The 21,984-nt window shown below is 33.3% G+C and overlaps 2 protein-coding genes and 1 non-coding gene across 3 annotated transcripts; all 3 read left to right on the forward strand.

The window, feature by feature from the left end:
- Positions 1-773: 773 nt before the first annotated feature.
- On the forward strand, positions 774-1,713 carry VNE69_04150 (MULE domain-containing protein; the record flags this gene model as incomplete). Its single annotated transcript, XM_065473398.1, has 3 exons — positions 774-910; positions 1,035-1,199; positions 1,467-1,713. The coding sequence occupies 3 exons, from the start codon at positions 774-776 to the stop codon at positions 1,711-1,713; spliced, it is 549 nt and encodes a 182-aa protein (XP_065329470.1).
- A 4,693-nt stretch (positions 1,714-6,406) lies between these two features.
- On the forward strand, positions 6,407-6,510 carry VNE69_04907. Its single transcript has one exon. It is a non-coding gene; the product is annotated as a tRNA-Ile (tRNA).
- A 3,771-nt stretch (positions 6,511-10,281) lies between these two features.
- Positions 10,282-12,400, forward strand: VNE69_04151 (uncharacterized protein; the record flags this gene model as incomplete). Its single annotated transcript, XM_065473399.1, has 5 exons — positions 10,282-10,391; positions 10,476-10,568; positions 11,511-11,603; positions 12,006-12,088; positions 12,258-12,400. The coding sequence occupies 5 exons, from the start codon at positions 10,282-10,284 to the stop codon at positions 12,398-12,400; spliced, it is 522 nt and encodes a 173-aa protein (XP_065329471.1).
- Between the last annotated feature and the right edge of the window lie 9,584 nt (positions 12,401-21,984).

The following is a 21,984-nucleotide window of genomic DNA, read 5'->3' on the forward strand; positions in this document are numbered from 1 at the left end:
TTTGTTTTATCTTGAACCAGGAGAAGTAACAGCAATTTAGTCTAGCAATCTGTAGAAAGTTAGTATAATGATTCTGAAGAAATTGTATCATTGAATTTGGTGGAAAATTAAATAAATCGTAAAGCTTTAATAATAAGTGATTGAGCAGTATTAAATGGTTAAATTATAACTTTTTCTTTTTTTCCAATACATTTTATAATTCTATTCTAACATTAATTTAAACAATATAAACAAATATGGTCATTGGTCTATAGAATTAGGTATAAACGGGGTACCCGTAAATTCGCCTAAAGTTTAATAATGGTTGTTTTTCGCCAAAAATTTTGCCCATAAAATTTTTCCTTTTTTTCGCCGAAAATCTACCCTTAAAAAAATGAACGACAACTTTGAAATTTTTAAAGGTCAACGTGGAGGACAAAATTTTATCATGAAAATCAGATATACACTTTAGACTACAATGGAGGGCACTAGGCGATGGAGGTGCAGTAATAGGTCTTGTAGAGGTGCCATTACAATGAATGAATAAAACGAAATCGTTAAAAAAGTTATTCATTCACATGAATCAGTACCTGAGAAATGCATGTTTAAAAGAACTATCAAAAAAATAAAAGAACAAGTTGCTACAAGTAATGAAAACTCCTTAGAAATAATAAAAAAAAACTCCCAGCATTGTCAACCAACTTAGATATTACTAAAATGCATTCCATAGAATATTTAAGAGATACAATCAAACGAACAAGAATTCAAGACTCGGATTTATAACTGGTTGCACCATGGATATACCCGAAGTCCTGCAAGTAGATTTTAAAAAAAATCGTTTTCTTATGTTTGATAGTGGTATGCAAGATAATGATAGATTTATAATAATTTTTTCAGAATTCAAAAAAAGTATGATTGAAAAAATAGACACGTTCGTTGTCGATGGAACGTTTAAATCTTCTACTCAAGGATTTTACCAAATTCGCATTACATGGACATATATTTGGCAAAAGTTTTCCATACATTTATATTTTACTCAAAAGAAAACGGGAAAGGTCATATTCTAGAGCCTTCGATAAATGTAATGAATTAGTTACTATGAATGTTGAGAACTTTGTGACTGATTTTGAGAGAGGATTGGTCAATGCATTACGAATATCTTTCCCCGAAGCAAACTGTAATGGATGCTTGTTTCATATTGGGCAGGCAGCCATAAAAGAGTCGGGCAATGGAGGACATAGAAAAGTTTAAAAATGATTCTAACTATAATATAGTATCTAAAAGGATTCTTAGATTAGCTTTTGTGCCAAGACGAGATGTTCCGGGTTTTTATGAAGATATTAAGAAATTTATACAAGATAATTAATTACAACCACAGTAAACTTTCAGTTGTACTTTGAAAATAATTATTTAATTTTCCATGTAACAAGAGAAGATAATGGTGGGAGAGCTATCGCCAATATAAATTTTTGAAATGTATTTGATAGGGTAAAAAATGAAATTCCCGGACTTCTAACAATGCAGAAAACTGGAATAGAACCATCAACAAGAGTATGGAGACAAGAAATCCAAAAATCGTTTTTTATTTCAAGAATACTCGATTTTGAAGAATGGATATATAATCTAAAACGTTATGAAAAGGGATTATTTGAAGCCAAAAAACCAAAAAAGCGAAGGAAAAAATTAGAACAATCGTTAAAAATTATAAATATTATTCTCGTGAAGAGTACATGAATGCTTTACTGCAACACGTAAATTTTAAATGCGAATAAGTAAATTCAATAAACCTATTTTTATTATAAATGCTTTTTAAATAACCAATAAATTTTAATTTAAATTATAATAAAGCTTTTAAAATCTTTTAATTATTCTTAATACCAATCAATTTTTTTGTATTTTTTGGCGAAAAAACGAGCAAATTTTAATTTTTGGCGAAAACCGTATATTCGCCTACAGGCGAATTTACGGTTACCGATTTTATAATTCTATTTTAACATAAATTTAAACAATATAAACAAATATGGTCATTGGTCTATAGAATTAGGTATAAACGATTGAATGCAAAGATATAATGTTGTTTTTTTTTGTAAAGTAATTTTATTAAAGCTATCTAGATCATAACCTTGGTTTAAATGTTTAAGGTTAAACTTTTACATTCTCTTTTTTATTGCGTAAATTATATATTTAACATTCGACAATTACAAACTATCCTAAAATATCCTTGGAAACATAATTGATACGTTTAAACAGGTTGCAAAAAATGTATACAAAGTTTTGCCAAAACACATTTAGATTTATAACAAACAACTTATTAGATGCTAATATTAGTTTTATTTTAAAAAAAATATTTAAAAAAATATCATTCAAATAAAGTTCAAAAGAAAGCTTTTTTATTTTTTTTAATTAAAGTATATTGTATTAAAAGATAAATTTTTATAAAAATTGGACAATAAAAGCAAAGAAATTCTACAAATTTTGTTTTTTTATACATTCTATAATTATGTTTTTTAAATTAAATTCAAAAATCAAGTGTTATCAACATAAGTTTTTGTGATAAACATGTTAAATTCCCCAATTAGCATTTTAGACCCCTTCTTTTGGCATTTTTTATAAAAATTTTTTTATTTTTAATAACCAGCTGGGCTCGCGCATTATTTACCATGGGAACATTGAACTATTGGCTTAGAAAGCTACTTCGGGTAGTCTGAACCTTGGTATAAGCAAATGCGTTGATGTTTATTTACATAGTAAATTAAAGTAATGATGGTAGTTTTAATAATCAGAAACTCTATATAATATAAAATAAGACACAGATATGGATAGTATTGCGTTTTTTACAATTTCAATTTGCATACCTCCTCCCCCGAAAAAACCAATTATTTGTTCTAATTGAAAGAATGTTTGTCTTCTTTTATATCGCAAATTTTGACTAAGGCGTTGCTTTATTTGTAAAATAATGTCGTCTAGGCCCCTGTTAACTTTGTCTAGTTAGTAAAATAAAAGCTAAAATTCCCCAACAGAATGCACCCATAGATATTCTACAATCAATATTGTACTTTATGCACATTAAGCATCAACTGAAGGTGCATATATGGGCTTATGATGCGTTTCTACAATAATGATGGCTGCCTTTGTGCTGGAAAGCCTTTTTTGTTTTAACAAAAAAATAGCCATCTGCATATAATGCCGTTCAAGAATGTTCATCCATTTAAGAACTGAACGAAGTAATAATTTTTGCATTTATAAATTTTAAAACTCTTCTTTTACGGGATCTGCCTCTTTTGTCATTAATTTATTCAAACTTTGTTACGCACTATACATGATAAAGACATTACTTTTTATGTTAATGCTTTTATGGTCAATAACCCCTTTTAAATCTTTGTATCTCTGGCGGGATTCTACTTCGATTTTAACTTATATCAAAAAATATATGAGCTTAAATATAGTTAAAAATCAGAGATTTTGCAATGTAAATGTAAAATAGTGTTATCGATAGCACGTTCTACGTCAAAGAATGATAGAAACACATATTGTGCTTTATAAGTCTAACTAAGGTTTTGAAATCTCTCGTTTCTTGTTTTTATAGATGCCAACTTTTTCTAAAAATAGGATATGTAGATATAAAACTTAGGTTTCCTAGAAATAAAGAGTTGAAGTAAGAGAAATAGAAACATTATGAAAATATATCGATTCAAGAGTAAAATACATGTAAAATCACAATATAGATTTTATTTTTGAGCATATAAATGTAAACGCCAAATAACTTTAAAAAAATTAACTTTTTTGCACCTCTTTTTTGGCTTTACAATATAAACCAATTGTTTTTGTTTTATTTCTTCGAAACAAGTTCAAATATAAATTTTAACAAAAATTTTCAATTATAAGTGGCGTGTTTACCGAGGAGCTTGCCAGTGGCAAGAAAGCATGTAATAATGCTACGGTTTGGAGTGGCGTGTTTACCAGAGTTTTGATAGATGGAAGATATTTTGTTTATTGTTATAAATAGAGTTCTACTTATCTGAATTATGGAAGGAAGAATGTTTCTTAGTGTTCAAATGATGTACCATGTTGTTCATAGAGTTCTTTTATTTTTATTACATAGTAACCAATAGAAGGAAATTAGATTTGCCTGACCAATAATCTTAAACATAACTGATCGTTCCGAGGAGCCCTTAGCCCAGTGGTAGAAGGCAATGCTTCCATTGAGCAATGGGTGGGTCCGATTCCCAGGGGCACCAAAATTGTTTCTACTTTCTATGATGCAGTTGGAACAACTCAGATGATGAAAATGTCCACGATAATCATTAAGTTGATTCAATGAAACTTGTGTGTGTCCAGCCACATGGGAATTAGGATCTAGTGTAGAAACGCACCTCAGGTCCAAAAAACAGTATCACCCCCGTGTTGACATAATGATACATAAAAGTATCTAATGGGTACGGCCTAGTTGGAGCCCATGGCTGGTGCACTCTAGAGTGGGATCCCAGAGCCAACTAAGAGACTAGACGAAGTAGGGCAATAGAAGGTCTCGTGGACCCTATCCTACAAGATTCTGTAACACGGTGGCTGAAACTAGTGGGAGACTGGTGGTCAACGCAGCCCAATAAAAACGCCGGCTGGTGATGTGATCGTGTAAGGAGCCGTGTGTGCAATACAGATGATTGTAGGGACCTTTGAGTCAGTACGACGATGTCTCTCCTCGGGTTATAGATAACCATGCTCGTTAAGTATATCCGCTGTGAGGTCATTCTGGACGCGATTTGAGGTATAAATGGAAAGTGTTCTCCTGAACCAAAGTGTAATGGATACGGCGGAGCTTGCTGCACCGGCAAGTTGTATGGAGGGAGTTTTAGGGATTAAAAATCTCACAGTACTAGTTGGATGAGGATAACACCCAAATCCCTCTGGTCCCTATGTAAGGTTTCTCCCTACCTCTTACTTGCAAGAAAAAAAAAACTGTCCGTACCGAAGAAGCATCAGCGTTTAAGTTTTTTTGGTTTTTTATAAATCATGTGGTATTTTCCATTATACCACAATAAGAATGATACTTTTTTTTAATACGCCCGTATTTGAAATGTTATTTTTATAAGGCAAAATATCGTTATAATCGTCTTCATGGATTTCTTTACACTTCCTAAAAAATCGTTAAAGTTACACTTCAAAAATTTCATTATTAAGTATTAAAAATAAACGTATAAGAATTTTAAACATGTTTTTGTATTTTATATTATGTTTTAATCCATTCGTATACCTATATATCCCTCAAAAGTGTTTTTTTAGTAATTATATTTGTTTCTATTGATTCCTTCTGGATTAAAAAAAAAAAAGAAATCAGGAGATTCATATCATAAAACATAATATATCAATCCCGTACTCCTGGAGAAGAAGACTGGAAGAGATTAACTCGTGTGTCAATATACAAACTTTGGAAACTCAGCGATTATCGAGCAATCTAGTACTGACTCTTTTGTAGTACCTGCTGCGAGATTTTTACAGAAAATTATTCCTCTGAGGGAAGGTATTATCCGCCGGATAATATCTGTTAACCGAAGATTCTCCTGGCCCAAGGCCCATTGAGTACGGCGGAGCTTGTTGCACCATAGTCTAAGAGGCGGGGGTTTTAGTGAGTTCGAGTCTCACAGTATCAACCAATCTTTCAGTCTCACTGATTAATGTTGTTCTGCGCGGGCATTTCCCCATCCTTTGACACAAAAAAAATATCAACCCCGTTTTTAAAATAAGACGCACACCTTATTCTTTTAAAGTTAGCCATTTCAAAATCAGTTTTATGAGGAATTTTTTTTCAAATTTTCTTTATACATTGCGGGCTTTTTCTCATACGGTTTCTTGAATAGATAAACTACTTTCTCTGACACACTTGTTTATTCATAAGAGTATACAAGTTTAATAAACACAAAACTATTAAAGGACCGCAGTAATTTGATCTCGTTCTTCATATATCCTACAATAATCTTCCCCTTAACTACGAGCACTTTTAATTAGTGGCTAAAGAGCTGTGTACCTATGATAACAGAACTTTTACTTTTAGGTTGATTCTTAGTAGTATGCTATTTTCAAACACACTTATTTGACATTTTGTTTATGAAAGTAAATAATTGCTGCGGGTATTTTTTCACAAACATTTTACTTTATAAGTTTTTTTTATTTTTGGTAAAATATTTAATTTTATTCTGATTGTTCTCTTCAAAACAAAGTACGTAAAATGAAACTGAAAAAGTTACTGAAAGAAAAACACGCGATCGGGAGAAAAATGGGGCTATTTATTGGCTTAAGATTCCTATGAAGTAAAAATATGCCGTTTCATATAAACTTTTGTATGTTGACTACACAATGCGCATTTAAACGTGATTTTTTTTATTTTGAAAATAATTTTTTTTTCCAGAGAATCATATTATTCAAACAATAAGTTCCCGTAGCTCAGCGGTTGAGAGCGTGGTACTTATATGCTTAAAAGCTGTACTGATTGGCTAAGACATGCCAAGGTCGTGGGTTCGATCCCCACCGGGAGCAATTTTTTTTAAATAGTACGAGCAGGTAAAGCATCTGCAACATGATTTCTCGATTCTTATTATAATGAACAATTTACTATTTACGTTTTTTAATTGAATAGCAAAGCTGCAAAATTTGTATCTAGCAAAAAAGTAAAAATCCTGTTAGATGCGGCCCACGCCATATTTATGTAATATAAAAGGTACCCAGTTTTATCATCCCGGGCATAGGGGGCAAAAAATAAGAAAACTCTTTTTTTTATTTTTTTAGCCCCTATGCCCGGGACGAAACAGATCATTAAAAACAAAAGGAATAAGGACCAAATAATAGATTTTTTTCTTGTAAGTAAGAAGTAGGAAGAACCCTTACATAGGGACCAGAGGGATTTAGGTGTTATCCTCATCCAACTAGTACTATGAGATTTTTACTCACTAAAACTCCCTCCATACAACTTGCCGGTGCAGCAAGCTTCGCCGTATCCATTACACTTTGGTTCAGGAGAACACTTTCCATTTATACCTCAAATCGCGTCCAGAATGACCTCACAGCGGATATACTTAACGGGCATGGTTATCTATAATCCGAGGAGAGACATCATCGTACTGACTCAAAGGTCCCTACAATCATCTGTATTGCACACACGGCTCCTTACACGATCACATGACCAGCCCGGCGTTTTTATTGGGCTGCGTTGACCACCAGTCTCCCACTAGTTTCGGCCACCGTGTTACAGAATCATGTAGGATGGGGTCCACGAGACCTTCTATTGCACTACTTCGTCTGGTCTCTTAGTTAGCTCTAGGATCCCACTCTAGAGTGCACAAGCCATGGGCTCCAACTAGGCCGTACCCATTAGATACTTTTATGTATCATTAAGTCACCACAAGGGTGATGCTGTTTTTTGGCTTTGAGGTGCGTTTCTACACTAGATGCTAATCCCTTTGTGGCTGGACACGCTCGAATTTTAATGATTCAACTTAAATATTTTCGAACATTTTCATGGCCCGAATTGTTCCAATTACATTATAAAAGTTGATACAATTTGACCTTCTGAAATTCGAACCCAGCAAAGCTCAATGAAAGCATCGACTTCAAACACTTTGCTAGGGGCCTTTTTAACTATTTCGTATAAGAACTGGTTACTTTAGAAATTTTATAATCTACAATTCTTAAGTATTTCAGAGGCAATTTACAATAATTTATACAGTAGCTCCTGTTGAACCGATTTCTGAAATGGTTAATAGCTATTGTTTCATTATTTTCCACCCCCCCCCCCACTGTCAAATCTGTAGGTAGATAGAAGAAGGGATAGGCGATAACATTTCAAATAAAAATATAAGTGCATACTCATGCTTCCCTTCCTCAGTCATCACTCTTCCTACAATGTAAAGTATATATGGATCATAGACTTCGCTTTAAAGATCTTAATTACAATACTCTAATTCCTTCAAAATGCTCTTTAAAGAGAGTTTGATGACAACTGTCTCGTTATGACATTTGTAAATATTTTTTATTGCGTCATTATTTTTTTCAAAAAATTGAGCCAGTTGTAAGATCTAGCAGCGAGAAGATTCTGCTTGCTGGGAACCATAAATTTATTTGTGATCTTTGAACACTATTCTGTGTTCTCGTCGATCTCTTAGATATGCGCCATCTGGAGGTTGACATCGTCGTTTAATCAATCAAACTTTACGAATGATTCTAAAAATTTGAAAACTCCAAGCGCATCTATAAATTTTCTCTCCTTTTTGTAACAGATCCCTATTCTGTACATAATTTCAAAACTTTCTGGAGTCTCACAACGGCAGATAGAATTAGGATAAACCACTCCGGGACAAAACAAAGTTTTTTTTAAAGATCGTAAATTAATCCTAGACCGTAGAAGAGGAATACATCATATGACGATGTATTTAAATACGATAAAAAATTATCGTAGGCTTCTACGTCCTGACCCGTCTTTAACAAAATATGCCCTTCTAAAATAGTGGCACATATTTGTTTCGGGTCCACGGATCTAATTTTATCTACTATCTCTTTTGGTTAATTCTAAATTGTCCTGTTGCAAGAAGCATTTCCCAAAAACGTAGAGAGGATTTATGTTCTTGGGATTGACCAATAATGCTTCATTACAACATTTAGTGGACTCCCGTATATTAAGATATATCTTGTTTTTTTTTGGATTTGAACCTTCTTACTTTTTTCAAGGTTTTCGAATGCCATTTCCATTTGTAAGTAATTGGCTTGCTTCGTAGTACAAAGCCTGTGTTAAAGGCGTCTTTATATACATTTGGTACTTATTAACCAGTACTTTATTTGGTAATATTCTTTTTGGGCATTTTAGTTCAATTATTGTAATTTGTCCTTTTCCAATCGAAAAGCAGGGGCTAAAAAAAATTTATCTTTTAGAAAGTTCATTGATGTGTTTGACAGATCAAAAGTATTATGCTTTTCTCAAAAAATCTTTCAAAGATGTCGGTTAAATTATCTAAATAGAAACAACGTAGGATTCCACATATTTTTTGTATATATTCAACAAGTCGCTAGTCTATCCAATTGAAAGATACATGAGAAAAACCAATTGATTTTGGGAACAAAAATCTGATATAAAAAAATCAAGTATGCAAAAATAAACTTGTTTAAAATTTATTTTATAAATTTTATTATAAAGTCATCTAAAAATTTACATCTATTCATATTGTATTTTCTTTTTGTAAAAACCATACATTCATATTTTAAATTTCTCCTGTCTGAGTGCGACTCTCTAAAACATATGAACAAATAAACATAAAACTCGTTTTTAGTAATGTTAATTTTTGTCAAATTTCAAATAAAATTCTTTTATTAAGAGGGTATTATTCAATGGGTATGTCTAAGGAGAAAAGGTAAATAATCAATATGTTGAAGTTTAAACAAATTGCTTTTTCTTTGTACTTTAATTTTATAGAATCAATAATATAATTACTAACAATAATTCCCTTTATTTTAACAAAAGCTTCAAGCACATTGAATTTTTATCAATATAAGTAAATGATCAGGGCGGTTTTTATGTATGTGGTATGTACTCTTCTGGAATATTTATTCTTAATTATTGTACCCCTTAATTTATGATAAATGTTTACAGACAATAATTTGGCGACAACGAATGGAAATTTGTTTGGGATAAAGTTTTATGAGAGGACAGAAGATGATCCTGATACTTTTTTGAAGACTTTAAGATGTTATGCAGGGGCATAATAAGTAGAGAAGTCAGCTCTTATTTGGGTTTTGGGGGCTGCCCTAAAAGGGGAAGCGGAACTATGGGTTAAGACAGTTTCATTTGAGTGTTTATTTGAGGAGCTTCTTAGTTAATTTTTTGTGAGATTTAAGTGAAACGTCGGCGTGAGATCAATTAAGGAAATGGTTTGGACAAAATTTCAAATAGGGTCTATTATGAGTTATTTGGACAAGATGAATGGGTTGTCGCAACGTGCCGGAACACTAGGGGATGTTCTGGGAACGTTTGTGATCAACGGATTACTAGATAATATAGGAAATATGATCATGTTAAATTTTCCGAAAAGTTGTCGTGGTCGTACATATATAATATTTGTAGTGGGATACAGTGGCAGAAGATAAAAGCTGAGGGTACCTCACCCAATGTCTACAAGTTGATGCAGTTAAGAATGCAAAGTTTGCGTCTAAATTATGATATATAGGGACGCCAGAGACGGGAAGGTAAGATGTTTCTATTACGGTAAGTTGGGTCATTTCAAGAGACAATGTTTTAATCTGCAGAAGAAAATTGCATCCATTATGGAATCTGGCACGAAGAGGAATGAGGAAAAGGAAGCGGAAGATAGTTTTAATAAAAGCAATATAGTTTATGCTACTTCTATGAAAGCTGATGTGTTTGCATTAGACTCGTTCCCGATAGTTCATATAAAAGGGAGAAAACAGTTATAAAGCATTGTTAGATTCGGGTTCTGCGGTAAATGTAATTTGTAGAGAAAAATACAAGAAAAAATTAACTTTATGGGTACTGATGTGGTTTTAAAGTCGGCAGGAGAAGATAAAATGGGTGTTTTAAAAAATGTTAGGTTGTCCTTCTGGTGGAATGATACATAGTTTACTTAAGAATTTATTGTTGTTACTAAAATGGGTTATGGAATAATTTTGGAAAGACCGTTTTGAAGAAGGAAAAACTGACATTATCATGGAAGGAGGGATTTGAGGTCTTCAGTATTGATGTGTGTATAAATAAGTTAGGAGAACATTAATTAACACAGGAAATGTTGCTCCAGTTGTGACGCCGATATATAGGAATTGTATGTCATTAGAGGATTATATTAAGAAGAAAATTGAAGAGTATTTAAAACAGGGAATTATTAAACCCTCTAAGAGTTCATGGATGAGTCCGGTGGTAATGATTTAGAAGAAAGAAGTGGGTTGGAGAATGTGTATAGATTATAGGAGATTTAATGATGTTACAGTGTCAGACACTTATCTCATGCCAAGGATCGATGAGTTGATAGATCAGTAAACGAAGCTCGGTTTTTTGCAAAGTTGGATGCTTTATTGGGGTATCATCAAATTAAAATGAGTGAGAAAGATGTTGAGAATACGGCATTAATGTAGAGAAGGTTATTTAAAGTTTTTAAGAATGCCATTTAGATTAAAATTGGGCCGGCAACATTCCAGCGAGCAATGAATAATGTATTAAGAAAATTTATTGGTAAATGTGTGATTGTGTACATGGATGATATTTTAATTTACATTCAGAATAAGGAAGAGCACTTAGTGCATTGAAAGGAAGTGTTAACATTATTAGATGAGGCTGAATTGAATTTAAATGCGTCAAAATGTGAATACAGAAAATAAGAGCTAAAGATTGTGGGAGTAACAGTGGGAAGAATGGGATTAGAATTAATGATGATAGGATTAAGAAAATTGTAGATATGCCTCTGCCCACGTCAAGGAAAAATTTGGAATCGTTTTTGGGATTAATTAATGCGTCAATTTTTGAGAAATGTATTTGAGCACAGAGTATTTATATGGTTACTGAAGAGGGGAAATGAAGGGAAGTTTAAGACGATTGAGTATGATGAGAAATACAAGAGATCAATAGAAGCAGCGAAGTTGGAAGTTGGGGAAACAATATGTTGGAGTTGGCCAGAAGGAGAGGGGAATTCATTTTAGACACGGACGCTCTGGTGTAAGGGAGAAAGGCGATTTTATCACAGATACAGGATGGAGAAGAGAAAATTGTATTAGGTTTTTTAGTAAGGTTCATTCAAAACCGGAAAGGAACTATTCTGCTCTAGAAAAGAATTGTTGGCTGTAAATAAGGCATTAACAGATTTAACACCGCATTTATTTGGGAAAGTTTGAGCTACGAACGAATCAACAAGGATTGTTTCGGTTGTTTTCGTCCCGAAATATGAAGGGAAGATTATCATGATGGTCATTATTATTACAAGAATATGATTTTGGAATAAAACACATTATAGTGGAGAAAATCCAGCGGATGTATAAAGTAGAACTGCTTGTGTTGATGCAGTATTAGAGGATAAGGAAGTGTCAGTGGAAGAGGTTCTTAAGAAACATGAGATGTTAGCACATGGTTCAGCAAAGACGCTTGTTATGTTTTGAAAGGTGATCAAAGAGAGGTAGCAGAAACCCAGGTTCGAGATATACTTAAGAATTATAAGATTTGTCATTAGATAAGCGTTCTGAAGTTTAAAAAGTCAAATTATAGTATTTAATCATTAGATTCTTTTAAATTCTGGGAGATTATATAGTTGGTCAATTAAGATTAAATTCAGAAGGAAACAAGTTTATTTTAACAATGATAGATCATTGGACAAATATGGCTGAGTGTGTAAGGGAGAAGTCGAAAGATATGGGAGTTATTGTTGAACCAATTGAACGATAGATATAGAAAAAATATGGCATACCTTAAAAGATTTTGTCGAGTAACGATAAGGAGTTCAAGAATAGAACGACGGAGGCACGGGCCAATAAGCATGGATTTAAATGGGTTTTTATATCCTTATTCTCTGAGAACTACAGGTTTGGTAGAGACATTTAATGGTACGTTTTTAGGAAGTTGAGGAAATTGTGTAGATTCGGTTCGTTTGATTAGAAAGCAGCTAGAAAAAGCAAGACATTGATATTTAAGTTCATATCATAGGATCATAAAGTGTACACCATTAGAAAAAAGCATGATGAAACAGGAAGAGAACTTGCTGGTGCAATCGAAGGCAAACAAAATGATGTATCCCACTCTGAAATACGTCTCCAAAATACTTTTATTAAAATTCAGTTTATTATTAATATTTTTATTGTTTAATCCAGGTCTGTCCCCGGTCGTTGTTCGGTCTGTTTCCTTAATTCTTTGTTGGTTGTGTTTCATCTTGTATTGTGTGAGTCAGGGGCAATTTTTATTTATAGCTTTTATTGTTTATTTGGTACCCAAACAAACAAACAAACAAACAAAACAAAATTAATAAATGTGTGGATCTTTAAGCAAGGATACCACAACCTGCCCTCTCCATTTTCAGGCCTGCAAATCAGTTGGTGTCGTTTTTATATTGTCAACATGTATCCACTCCTTCCTTTCGTTAATTTTTATCCAATTCTTTTTCTTACTCACTTCTGTAACCATGTAAGGCCCAACGTAACAATCGTCAATCTTATTGCCTGTAAAATTCTCGACAAGCATGGTATCTCCAACCTCTAAGGTGTTGTGCTCTTTGCTACTGATATTTTCGGCCGCTCTGTCGCCTTTCTCGTCCGACCTTATTGTTATTTTAGGTTTATGATCTTTAGTTATTCTGTCCATGTCTAAGGCTGAATATCCTTTTAACACTGCATATGGTTGTTCTTGAATTCCCCTATGAAAATTTATATTTAGTCGTCTCATAATTAATTTTGTGACCAAATTTATTTCTTCGCCTTTATACATTCTGAGAACTTCGGCTATGGTCTGATTAAGCCTCTCGCTTATTCCGTTGGACGAAGGGTGATATGCTGGCGTCGCTATTTTCTTGATATTATTTTTTGTTAAGAATCGATCAAATTCCGCACTTGTATACTGCTTAACGTTATCGCAGATTAATGTTTGCGGGTAACCAAATTCCGTAAACCATTTCTCAAACTCTCTCGTCAGTTCTTTAGTGGTTGATTTCTCCAATAGTGTTACTCGCGTGTATCTACTGTATATATCTGTTATTGTCAGAAAGAATCCCCGTGTACTAAGTAACGAATTTTCGTACTCTGCCAACTCGAAGGGACCAAAAATGTCTGTGCTAATCTTATCCATCAGCTTATCTGACTCAATTTTATACTTCTTCTTTTTTCTTGTTTTCATCCTTTTGCATATTATGCAAGTTTTACAATTTTTAACTGTCTCTGAAATCTTTCGTTTAATGTCTTTTATGTTATAGATATTTCTGATGTTCTGATACATTACGGTTACTCCGGGATGAACAGTAAATTCATATATTATCTTCAGAAATTCCTTAACGTTGTTGTCTTGTATTATATATCGATTATTCTCGTCTTTTAATTGTTTTCCATTTTCTTGTACTACCAACTTTTTCCTTATATATTTTTTTAGATCTTCTATGTCCTCGAATTTATCTATCATATAACAACGTGATAGTTTATCGGCTATGTGATTAGATGTTCCTTCAATCGTGGTCAGTTCTACATCGTATTCGTTTAGAATCAATTTCCATCGTTCGGTTCTTTTTGAAATTTCCTTATTTTCAAATATGCAATTTCTACTATCAGTCTGAATTTCTATCTTGTATCCTCGTATTAATGTTCTGTAAAATTCCAATGTTTTAACGATGGCAAACATTTCTTTCTCTACAATCGTATAATTAAGCTCAGACTGCGAAAATTTTCTGCTATAATAGCCTATTACGCCGCGTTCTTGGAATAAGACTGCTCCCATCCCGTTATTTGACGCATCGCATTGTATTGAGAACTTTTTGCTAAAGTCGGGCAGTCTTAGCTGTGCTGTAGTTTTGATCTCTTCTTTTATCTCTTTTAACGCCAAGTTTTGGGCGTCTCCCCATTTCTCTTTGCAATCATTTTTCAATAGGCGCGATATACAAGAGACTCGCCTACTTACATCTGGTAAGAAATTGCGATACCAGGTAATTATTCCCATTATCTTCTGTATATCCTTTTTCCTGCATGGGATTGACTCTTCGTTTAATAGCTTATCGATATTTTTAGTATCTATTCTGATCCTGTCGTTTTCAATCACGTTTCCAAGTATTTCTAGTCTCTTGGTCGCAAACATGCTTTTTTCAAAATTTATTTTAACTCTGTAGTCCATTAGTCGGTTTAATACCTCTAGTAATTTCTCATTATGTTCTTCAGGAGTTGACCCATATATCACTATGTCGTCTATATAAACGATTATATTTTTGATTCCGTGTAATATATAATTAATCGTCTTTTGGAATAATTTGGGTCCTGATTTTATTCCAAATGGTATTCGTTTATATCTGTATTGTTCTCCAAAAATCGTAAAGCTTGTAATGTCTCTGCTACCCTCTTCAAGTTCTAGTTGGTTAAACCCGTTTTTTAAATCAATTTTGCTGTAATAAGTGTTTCCTCCAAGTTTATATAAACTTTCATAAATTTTTGGTATTATACATATTTCATCTTTTATAAATTTGTTAACTGTACGATAATCAACTACTAACCTCAGTTCCTTATTTTTCTTTTCGATAAAAAATGAAGGGCTAGCATAATAGTTTCTACCTCGTTCAATGATATCGTTGGTCAGTAACCTTGATATTTCCTTTCTAGCATCAGCCTCGTACTTTACTGGTACGGTATAGTATTTAAGTTCCAGTCTATGGTCTCTAATTTTTTCATCAATATAAAGGCTTAGCGGTTCTACCTTAATTTTATCGTGTTCTTCATTCTTTTTTATATATTCGGTCAATCTACGTGGTATGTTCGTTTCATTTAAAATTTTCGGTTCTTTTATTAATAAAATTCTGTCATATAGTATAGCATCTATTTCTATCTCTTCTGCGCCGATCATTGGTAAAATAGCGTTGTTTACAATGATTCTTTTGTTTTTATAGTCAAGTAACCAGCCGTTGTTTAGTAAAAAATCACTTCCTAAGATCATTTTTTCTGGCAAATTCTTGAGAATATGTACATCTTCATAAGTCACTTTATTTAGTCCCGCGAGTCTTATTTCCACTCTGGCTTTTTTATTAGTCTTTCCTTTTGCTCCGTTCCCAAATATAAGTGATATTTCGTCAGTTTCTTGTGTCTTTATTTTTAACTTATCAGCTATTTCGGCACTCATAAAGCTCTTATTCGCTCCGCTATCGATCATTATGTCAATTGGAGTTTCGTTGATGGATCCCCTTAATTGAGTCTTCTCAAAATTCTGAACCTTTTCCTTTATAAAGTACACGTTTCTATTGTCTTTATTATCGTTATTTCTTTTGTAAAAATCCTTATCATATTTAGTGCATTCCTCAGTGGTGTGGTTAGAATATTTATGCAACTTGCAGTATTTGTCTTTTTTAAATTCTGAATGGTTATTATGCATTGGTCTATTATCATTACTATTGATGCTACGAAATTCTCTAATCTCTTTAGCTCTTATCGAAATTTTTATTTCTAAGCCCTTTAAAAATTCAAATGAAGCTTGGTAACTACCGAAGCCATATTCCAGTACTCTTCCGTACGTGAACTTCCCCAAGCCGGCATGGAAAGCTTCCTCAAATAGTCTGTCAACCTCTTCATCCATTAGTTTTTCCATTGTCCTTACGATAGTTAGATTTTGTTTAATCGCGTCATAGTATTCTTGAATTTTCGTATAGTTTGTCTGGTGTATATTTAACAATTTTCTTCTGTAGTATCTTCGTTCCTCTAGAGGAAATTTAACCGAAATTAAATATTCCTTAATCTCATTCCATGTTTCATATTTATTGTAGTCCATAAGTTTATCGTCTTTTATCAGTTGTCTTAATATTGCTAACTGTATTCTTTTATCCCATTTGTTAACTTCTATTAATGTTTCAATTTCTTGGCACCATTTTAAGATGTCCAAACTGTCGATGTCTTCTATAATTTTTATTTCTTGGCTAAGTTTGTCTTCTAGTCCTTCTATCTTCATTGAGAAGGTTAGTGATTTAGTGTTAAATTGCTGTTCTTTTTTCTTCTTATCGTATTCTTTTGGGTTCTCGTCTTTTGAGCTCAAATTGATGTATCCCACTCTGAAATACGTCTCCAAAATACTTTTATTAAAATTCAGTTTATTATTAATATTTTTATTGTTTAATCCAGGTCTGTCCCCGGTCGTTGTTCGGTCTGTTTCCTTAATTCTTTGTTGGTTGTGTTTCATCTTGTATTGTGTGAGTCAGGGGCAATTTTTATTTATAGCTTTTATTGTTTATTTGGTACCCAAACAAACAAACAAACAAACAAAACAAAATTAATAAATGTGTGGATCTTTAAGCAAGGATACCACACAAAACTTTAGCTAAAGAAAGCAGGTTTATGGATTGGTGTCTAAACTTAAGGTGGGGATTTTGTTGTGTTTAATGATAAGTCAGTAAGTAGGGATAAATAAGATCCAAAATATACTCGTAAGGGGGAAATTCTGGAGAAAATGTTTGAGTCAGCTAGACTGAAATTAAATGATGGAGGAGTAGTTGTTTCAAATAAAGACCGTTAGGATTTTTTTGTAAGAGGGAAAATGAAGTATGCACTCTTCTGTAATATTTATTCCTTATTATTTATTTCCTCAATTTATAATAAATGTATACAGACAATAATGTAGACTTAAAATTTGATCTTTGTTCGTATAAATATTTGTTTTTTTTCCTTGCAAGTAAGGCGTAGGGATCATAGGTATTTGGGCGTGATCCTTATCCAACTGATGCAATAAGATTTTATCTCACTATAATTTACCAAAAAAGTTATCGGTGTAGGTTGCCACGCCGTATTCATGGATTTGGAACAAGAAAATATTTTTAAAATATACCTTAAATCGCGTCGAAAGTGATTTCACAGCAGATATACTTAACGGCCATGAGTTTATGAACCCGAGGAGAGATATAATTGTACCAATTAAAAGTCTTTACAATCATCTTTTTGCATATACGGCTCTATACACCGCCGCATCAATGGCTCAGCATTTTTTATTGGACTGCGTTGACCAAAGTCTTCCACTAGTTTCTTCCAAAGTGTTACAAAAAATTGTATTATAAGGTTCACTAGACCTTATATTGCCCAATTTCATCTAATCCCTTGTAGCTCTAGATTTTTACTCTAGAGTGTATTGGCCATAAGTCCAAATAGATTGTACTTATTGTCGTAGCCGATCAAATACTGACCAATCATATTCGTACAAATGGACAGATTTGATTGGTTACAAAAAGTATTTAAAAACATTTCCAAAAGAGGGGATGGAAATTTCTAATAAAGTCATTGACATGGCGACGACGACAAACAATGTCAGCTATTACACAGGAAAGGCAGGGGAGGACATTAACACCTGGTTAAGAGACATCATGTTGCTAGGTGAAATATCCAGCTGGACCGAAAAGCAGTACAAAATAGTTTTTATCAGCAAACTTAAAGGAAAGGCTTTATCTTGGGCTTCACAAACATTAGTAGGGAAAACAGAATTATTGTCAGTGGAAGAGATAATTACTGGTTTGAAGAAGAGATTTGGCTCATCCAGGAACAATGACATAACTTTAACCAGATTCTTAGCATTAACAGTCCCAGAGACTAGAAAAGATTATTCACAGATGTTGCAGGAAGCAACAGTGATATACGAGCGAGCGCTTATCAACCTTGATGCGTTATGCCAAATGATAATCAATAAATCGCCTATAGAGATCAAAGCTCTCTTATATCAGACCGCCACTACAGTTCAGACTTGGCAGGAATTCATGCAGAAAGCCGAAGAAATATCTTGGATCCCATATCCGGATAAGATGCTAGCTAGGACCGAGATTCACAACAACACGGGCAAAGGGCCCAACATTACAAACAACCACAAGAGAAGACGCAAAGAAAACAGGACTTACCAAAAATCACCGAGATATAACAATAAACACTGCACACTTCATGAAGAATGCAATCACTACACAAGGGATTGCAAAGTGCTAACTAATATCCTCCAAAGGGAGAGAAACAATGTAAAAAGAAAAGGTATTAACGAGCTAGAGGAGTATAAAAGCGAAGAAGAAACGGCAATAAATAAAGAAAATGAATTTTACTTGCATCGTTTAAAAAATAATTCTAATCCGTTTTTTGTCCAAAGCCGTATGTTTAATAAAAATATAAAAGCTTTATTGGATACTGGTGCCGATTTTTCTTGTATAGATTACAATGAAATCCCACTCGAAGAACGGAATAAGATCATAAAATATAATGGGGTGGTAAGAGGCATAGGTAAAGAAATTTTAAAAGTGGAAGGATACTTAAAAGACTGTACAATCAAAATTAACGGTAAACGTGTGAACTTCTCTCCCCTAATAATTAAAGACACTAAGTACACTATAGTAGGAGCAAACGTAATATGTAAGAACCGAAAACTAATTCTGGACATTTTAAACGCCCCAAATCGTGGAATAAATCAAATATCTAATCTCACGGAACACTCAGAAGAAAATAGAATCTTTAAAGAATTCGAAGACGTATTAAAAACCGAAATAGGAGACTATAATCTCTGCACTGCGGGAAAACATCGAATACTGACAAACAGCACTAAGATCATTTGTCAAAGAAATGGAAGAATCCCAATAACACAAGAGGAAGCTGTCAACGACGAAATAAGCAAACCATTAAAGCTTGGCATACTAAGGGAAAGCATGAGTCCTTGGCGCAGTAGAATACTTATGGTACCAACCCCCGATAAAACATGGAGAATGTGCGTCGACTATAGAGGGCTTAACAGTATAACTATAAAATATGCATATATGACTCCAAGAATAGACGAAATATTTGACAGTTTATCAAATGCGACTATTTTTACAATATTGGACGCTACGAGCGAGTTTCACCAAATACCCTTACAAGAAGAAGAAGATAAAGAAAAAACAGCATTCTCATATAGGGGACGACTATACGAATTTAATCGTATGCCTTTCGGTCTTTGCAACGTCCCGGCAACTTTTCAAAGAGCAATGGACAATATATTTAGAAAAGAAAACCACAATTTCGTGATACCATATTTAGACGACATAATAGTATATTCAAAAAATAAAGAAGATCATATGAAACACGTGAAGATAGTACTAGGAAAAATTAGAGCCGCAAATCTATCGCTGAATAAAAATAAGTGTAAGTTTTTTAGATCCGAAATAAAGATTTTGGGAAATGTAATAGGACACGGAATTATAAAGATAGATGAAACGCGTATCAAAGATATACAAGCATATCCGATTCCTTCTACTATAAAGGAATTGAGAAGTTTTTTAGGAATAGCAAATTATTGTAGAGATTTTGTGAAAAAAATGGCGGAAATCACGGGTTCTTTGTATGACATACTCAAAGGCGAAAAGCAGACGTCGAATAAAAAAATAACCCTTACTGATGAGCAACTAGATACATTTAAAATTGTAAAAAAAGTATTAAGCCAGAATACCATACGTACACAGCCAAATTTTCATGCTCCCTTTATATTAGTGACAGGCGCGTCTGAAACGGGGATTGGAGCAGTACTTTTACAAAAGAATAAATGAGGAAATGAAAAGATGATAGCTGCATTCAGCAAGAGACTTGATAATTGCAAAAAGAACTATTCGGCAACCGATAAAGAACTCCTTGGTTTAGTAAAAGGGATAGAACATTTTAGGCGTTATCTTTTGGGAAATAAGTTTACACTAAGAACAGATCATAAAGCTTTGATCTACCTATGGACAGTAAAAGACCCGACAAGTAGGATTCTCAGGTGGGCCCTTAAACTAGCGGAATACAATTTTGAACTTGAATATATAAAAGGAGAACATAATATAGCGGATGGTTTTAGTAGAATCAATCAAGAGCATGAAACGTGTAACATCAATGCACACCAGTTAGCGAATAATACCAAAAATATACTAGAAGAGTACCACAAGATTTCGGGACATGGATCGCCAAATACCATGAAATTCATGATCGCACAGACATACAAATGGAAAAACATGCATCAAGATATATCCCAATTCGTAAACAATTGTGAAACGTGTTTACGCTCTGGATACAAACGCGTGAAAACGAAAAATAAGGTTATACTCTCTGAAAGACACCCAACTAGCTATGGGAATTCGATCTTTTAGGTAGACTCTCTGACAGCAATGGAAGTGGATATATATTCGTTGCAATCGATCATTATTCGAAGTGGATAGAGGCCAAGATTTTACGAAGTAAAAAGGGTTCTGAAATATATGATGCGATCGAAGAACACTTCATTAGTAAACATGAAATACCCGAGAGAGTCTTGACAGACAACGGGTTAGAATTTGACAATTCAGAAGTACAATCACTAGCGAATAAATATAATATATCATGGGAATTTTGTTCCTTATACCATCATCAAACCACAGGCGCCGTCGAAAGGGTCATACAGACATTAGCGAACAAAATAAGAAAATTATCGAATTATGGCAAACTTAGCTGGAGAAAGGTCGTTAAAGAAGCCACCTTGGCAGTTAATTTATCTTTTAATCGATCAATAGGAACTTCTCCGTATATATTAAGATTTGGTCAGCAAATAAAAACAGCTGTAGACGAGAAAATGGGCGTTACTCCTAAGACCTATACTAGGCAAGAGTTATTACGAAAACGAGACCTAAACTTGTGAAAAAAACAGTAAGGCTATCGTCAAAGGGAAAATGGAGATAAAAGAAAAGCTTAAGGTTGGCGAAAACGTTTTAATATATAGAGATTATCCAGGGGGAGGTAAATTGGAAGCTAAATGGATACCAGGCTACATCATAATCAAAATTTTAAGCGAAGATGCATTTCTAGTAAAAAGAAGAAATACTTTGGGGGAACTGAGAGTCAATAAAAGTCATATTAAAAAGGATACGTCAAAGACTAATTGAGGGGGTGTCGTAGCCGATCAAATACTGACCAATCATATTCGTACAAATGGACAGATTTGATTGGCTACAAAAAGTATTTAAAAACATTTCCAATAGAGGGGATGGAAAATTCTAATAAAGTTATTGACACTTATCATGCACTTTTATGTAAGAAATAGTCAACAATGGTGATAATGTTTCTGGCCTTAAAGTGCGTTTCTACTCTATATGCTAATTCCCTCTTGGCTAGACATATACAAGTTTCTTTGAATCAACTTAATGATTATCGTAAATATTTATATCGTCTGAGTTGTTTCAACTGCATCATAGAAAATAAAAACAATTTCGGTGCCCCCGGGATTCGAACCAAGACATTTCTTAATTGAAGCATCATATTATACTACTGCCTAAGCGCACCTTTAGAATTATTACCATTAACGATATACTT

The sequence above is a fragment of the Vairimorpha necatrix genome, chromosome 4 (assembly GCF_036630325.1).
Source record: "Vairimorpha necatrix chromosome 4, complete sequence".
NCBI lineage: Eukaryota > Fungi > Microsporidia > Nosematidae > Vairimorpha > Vairimorpha necatrix.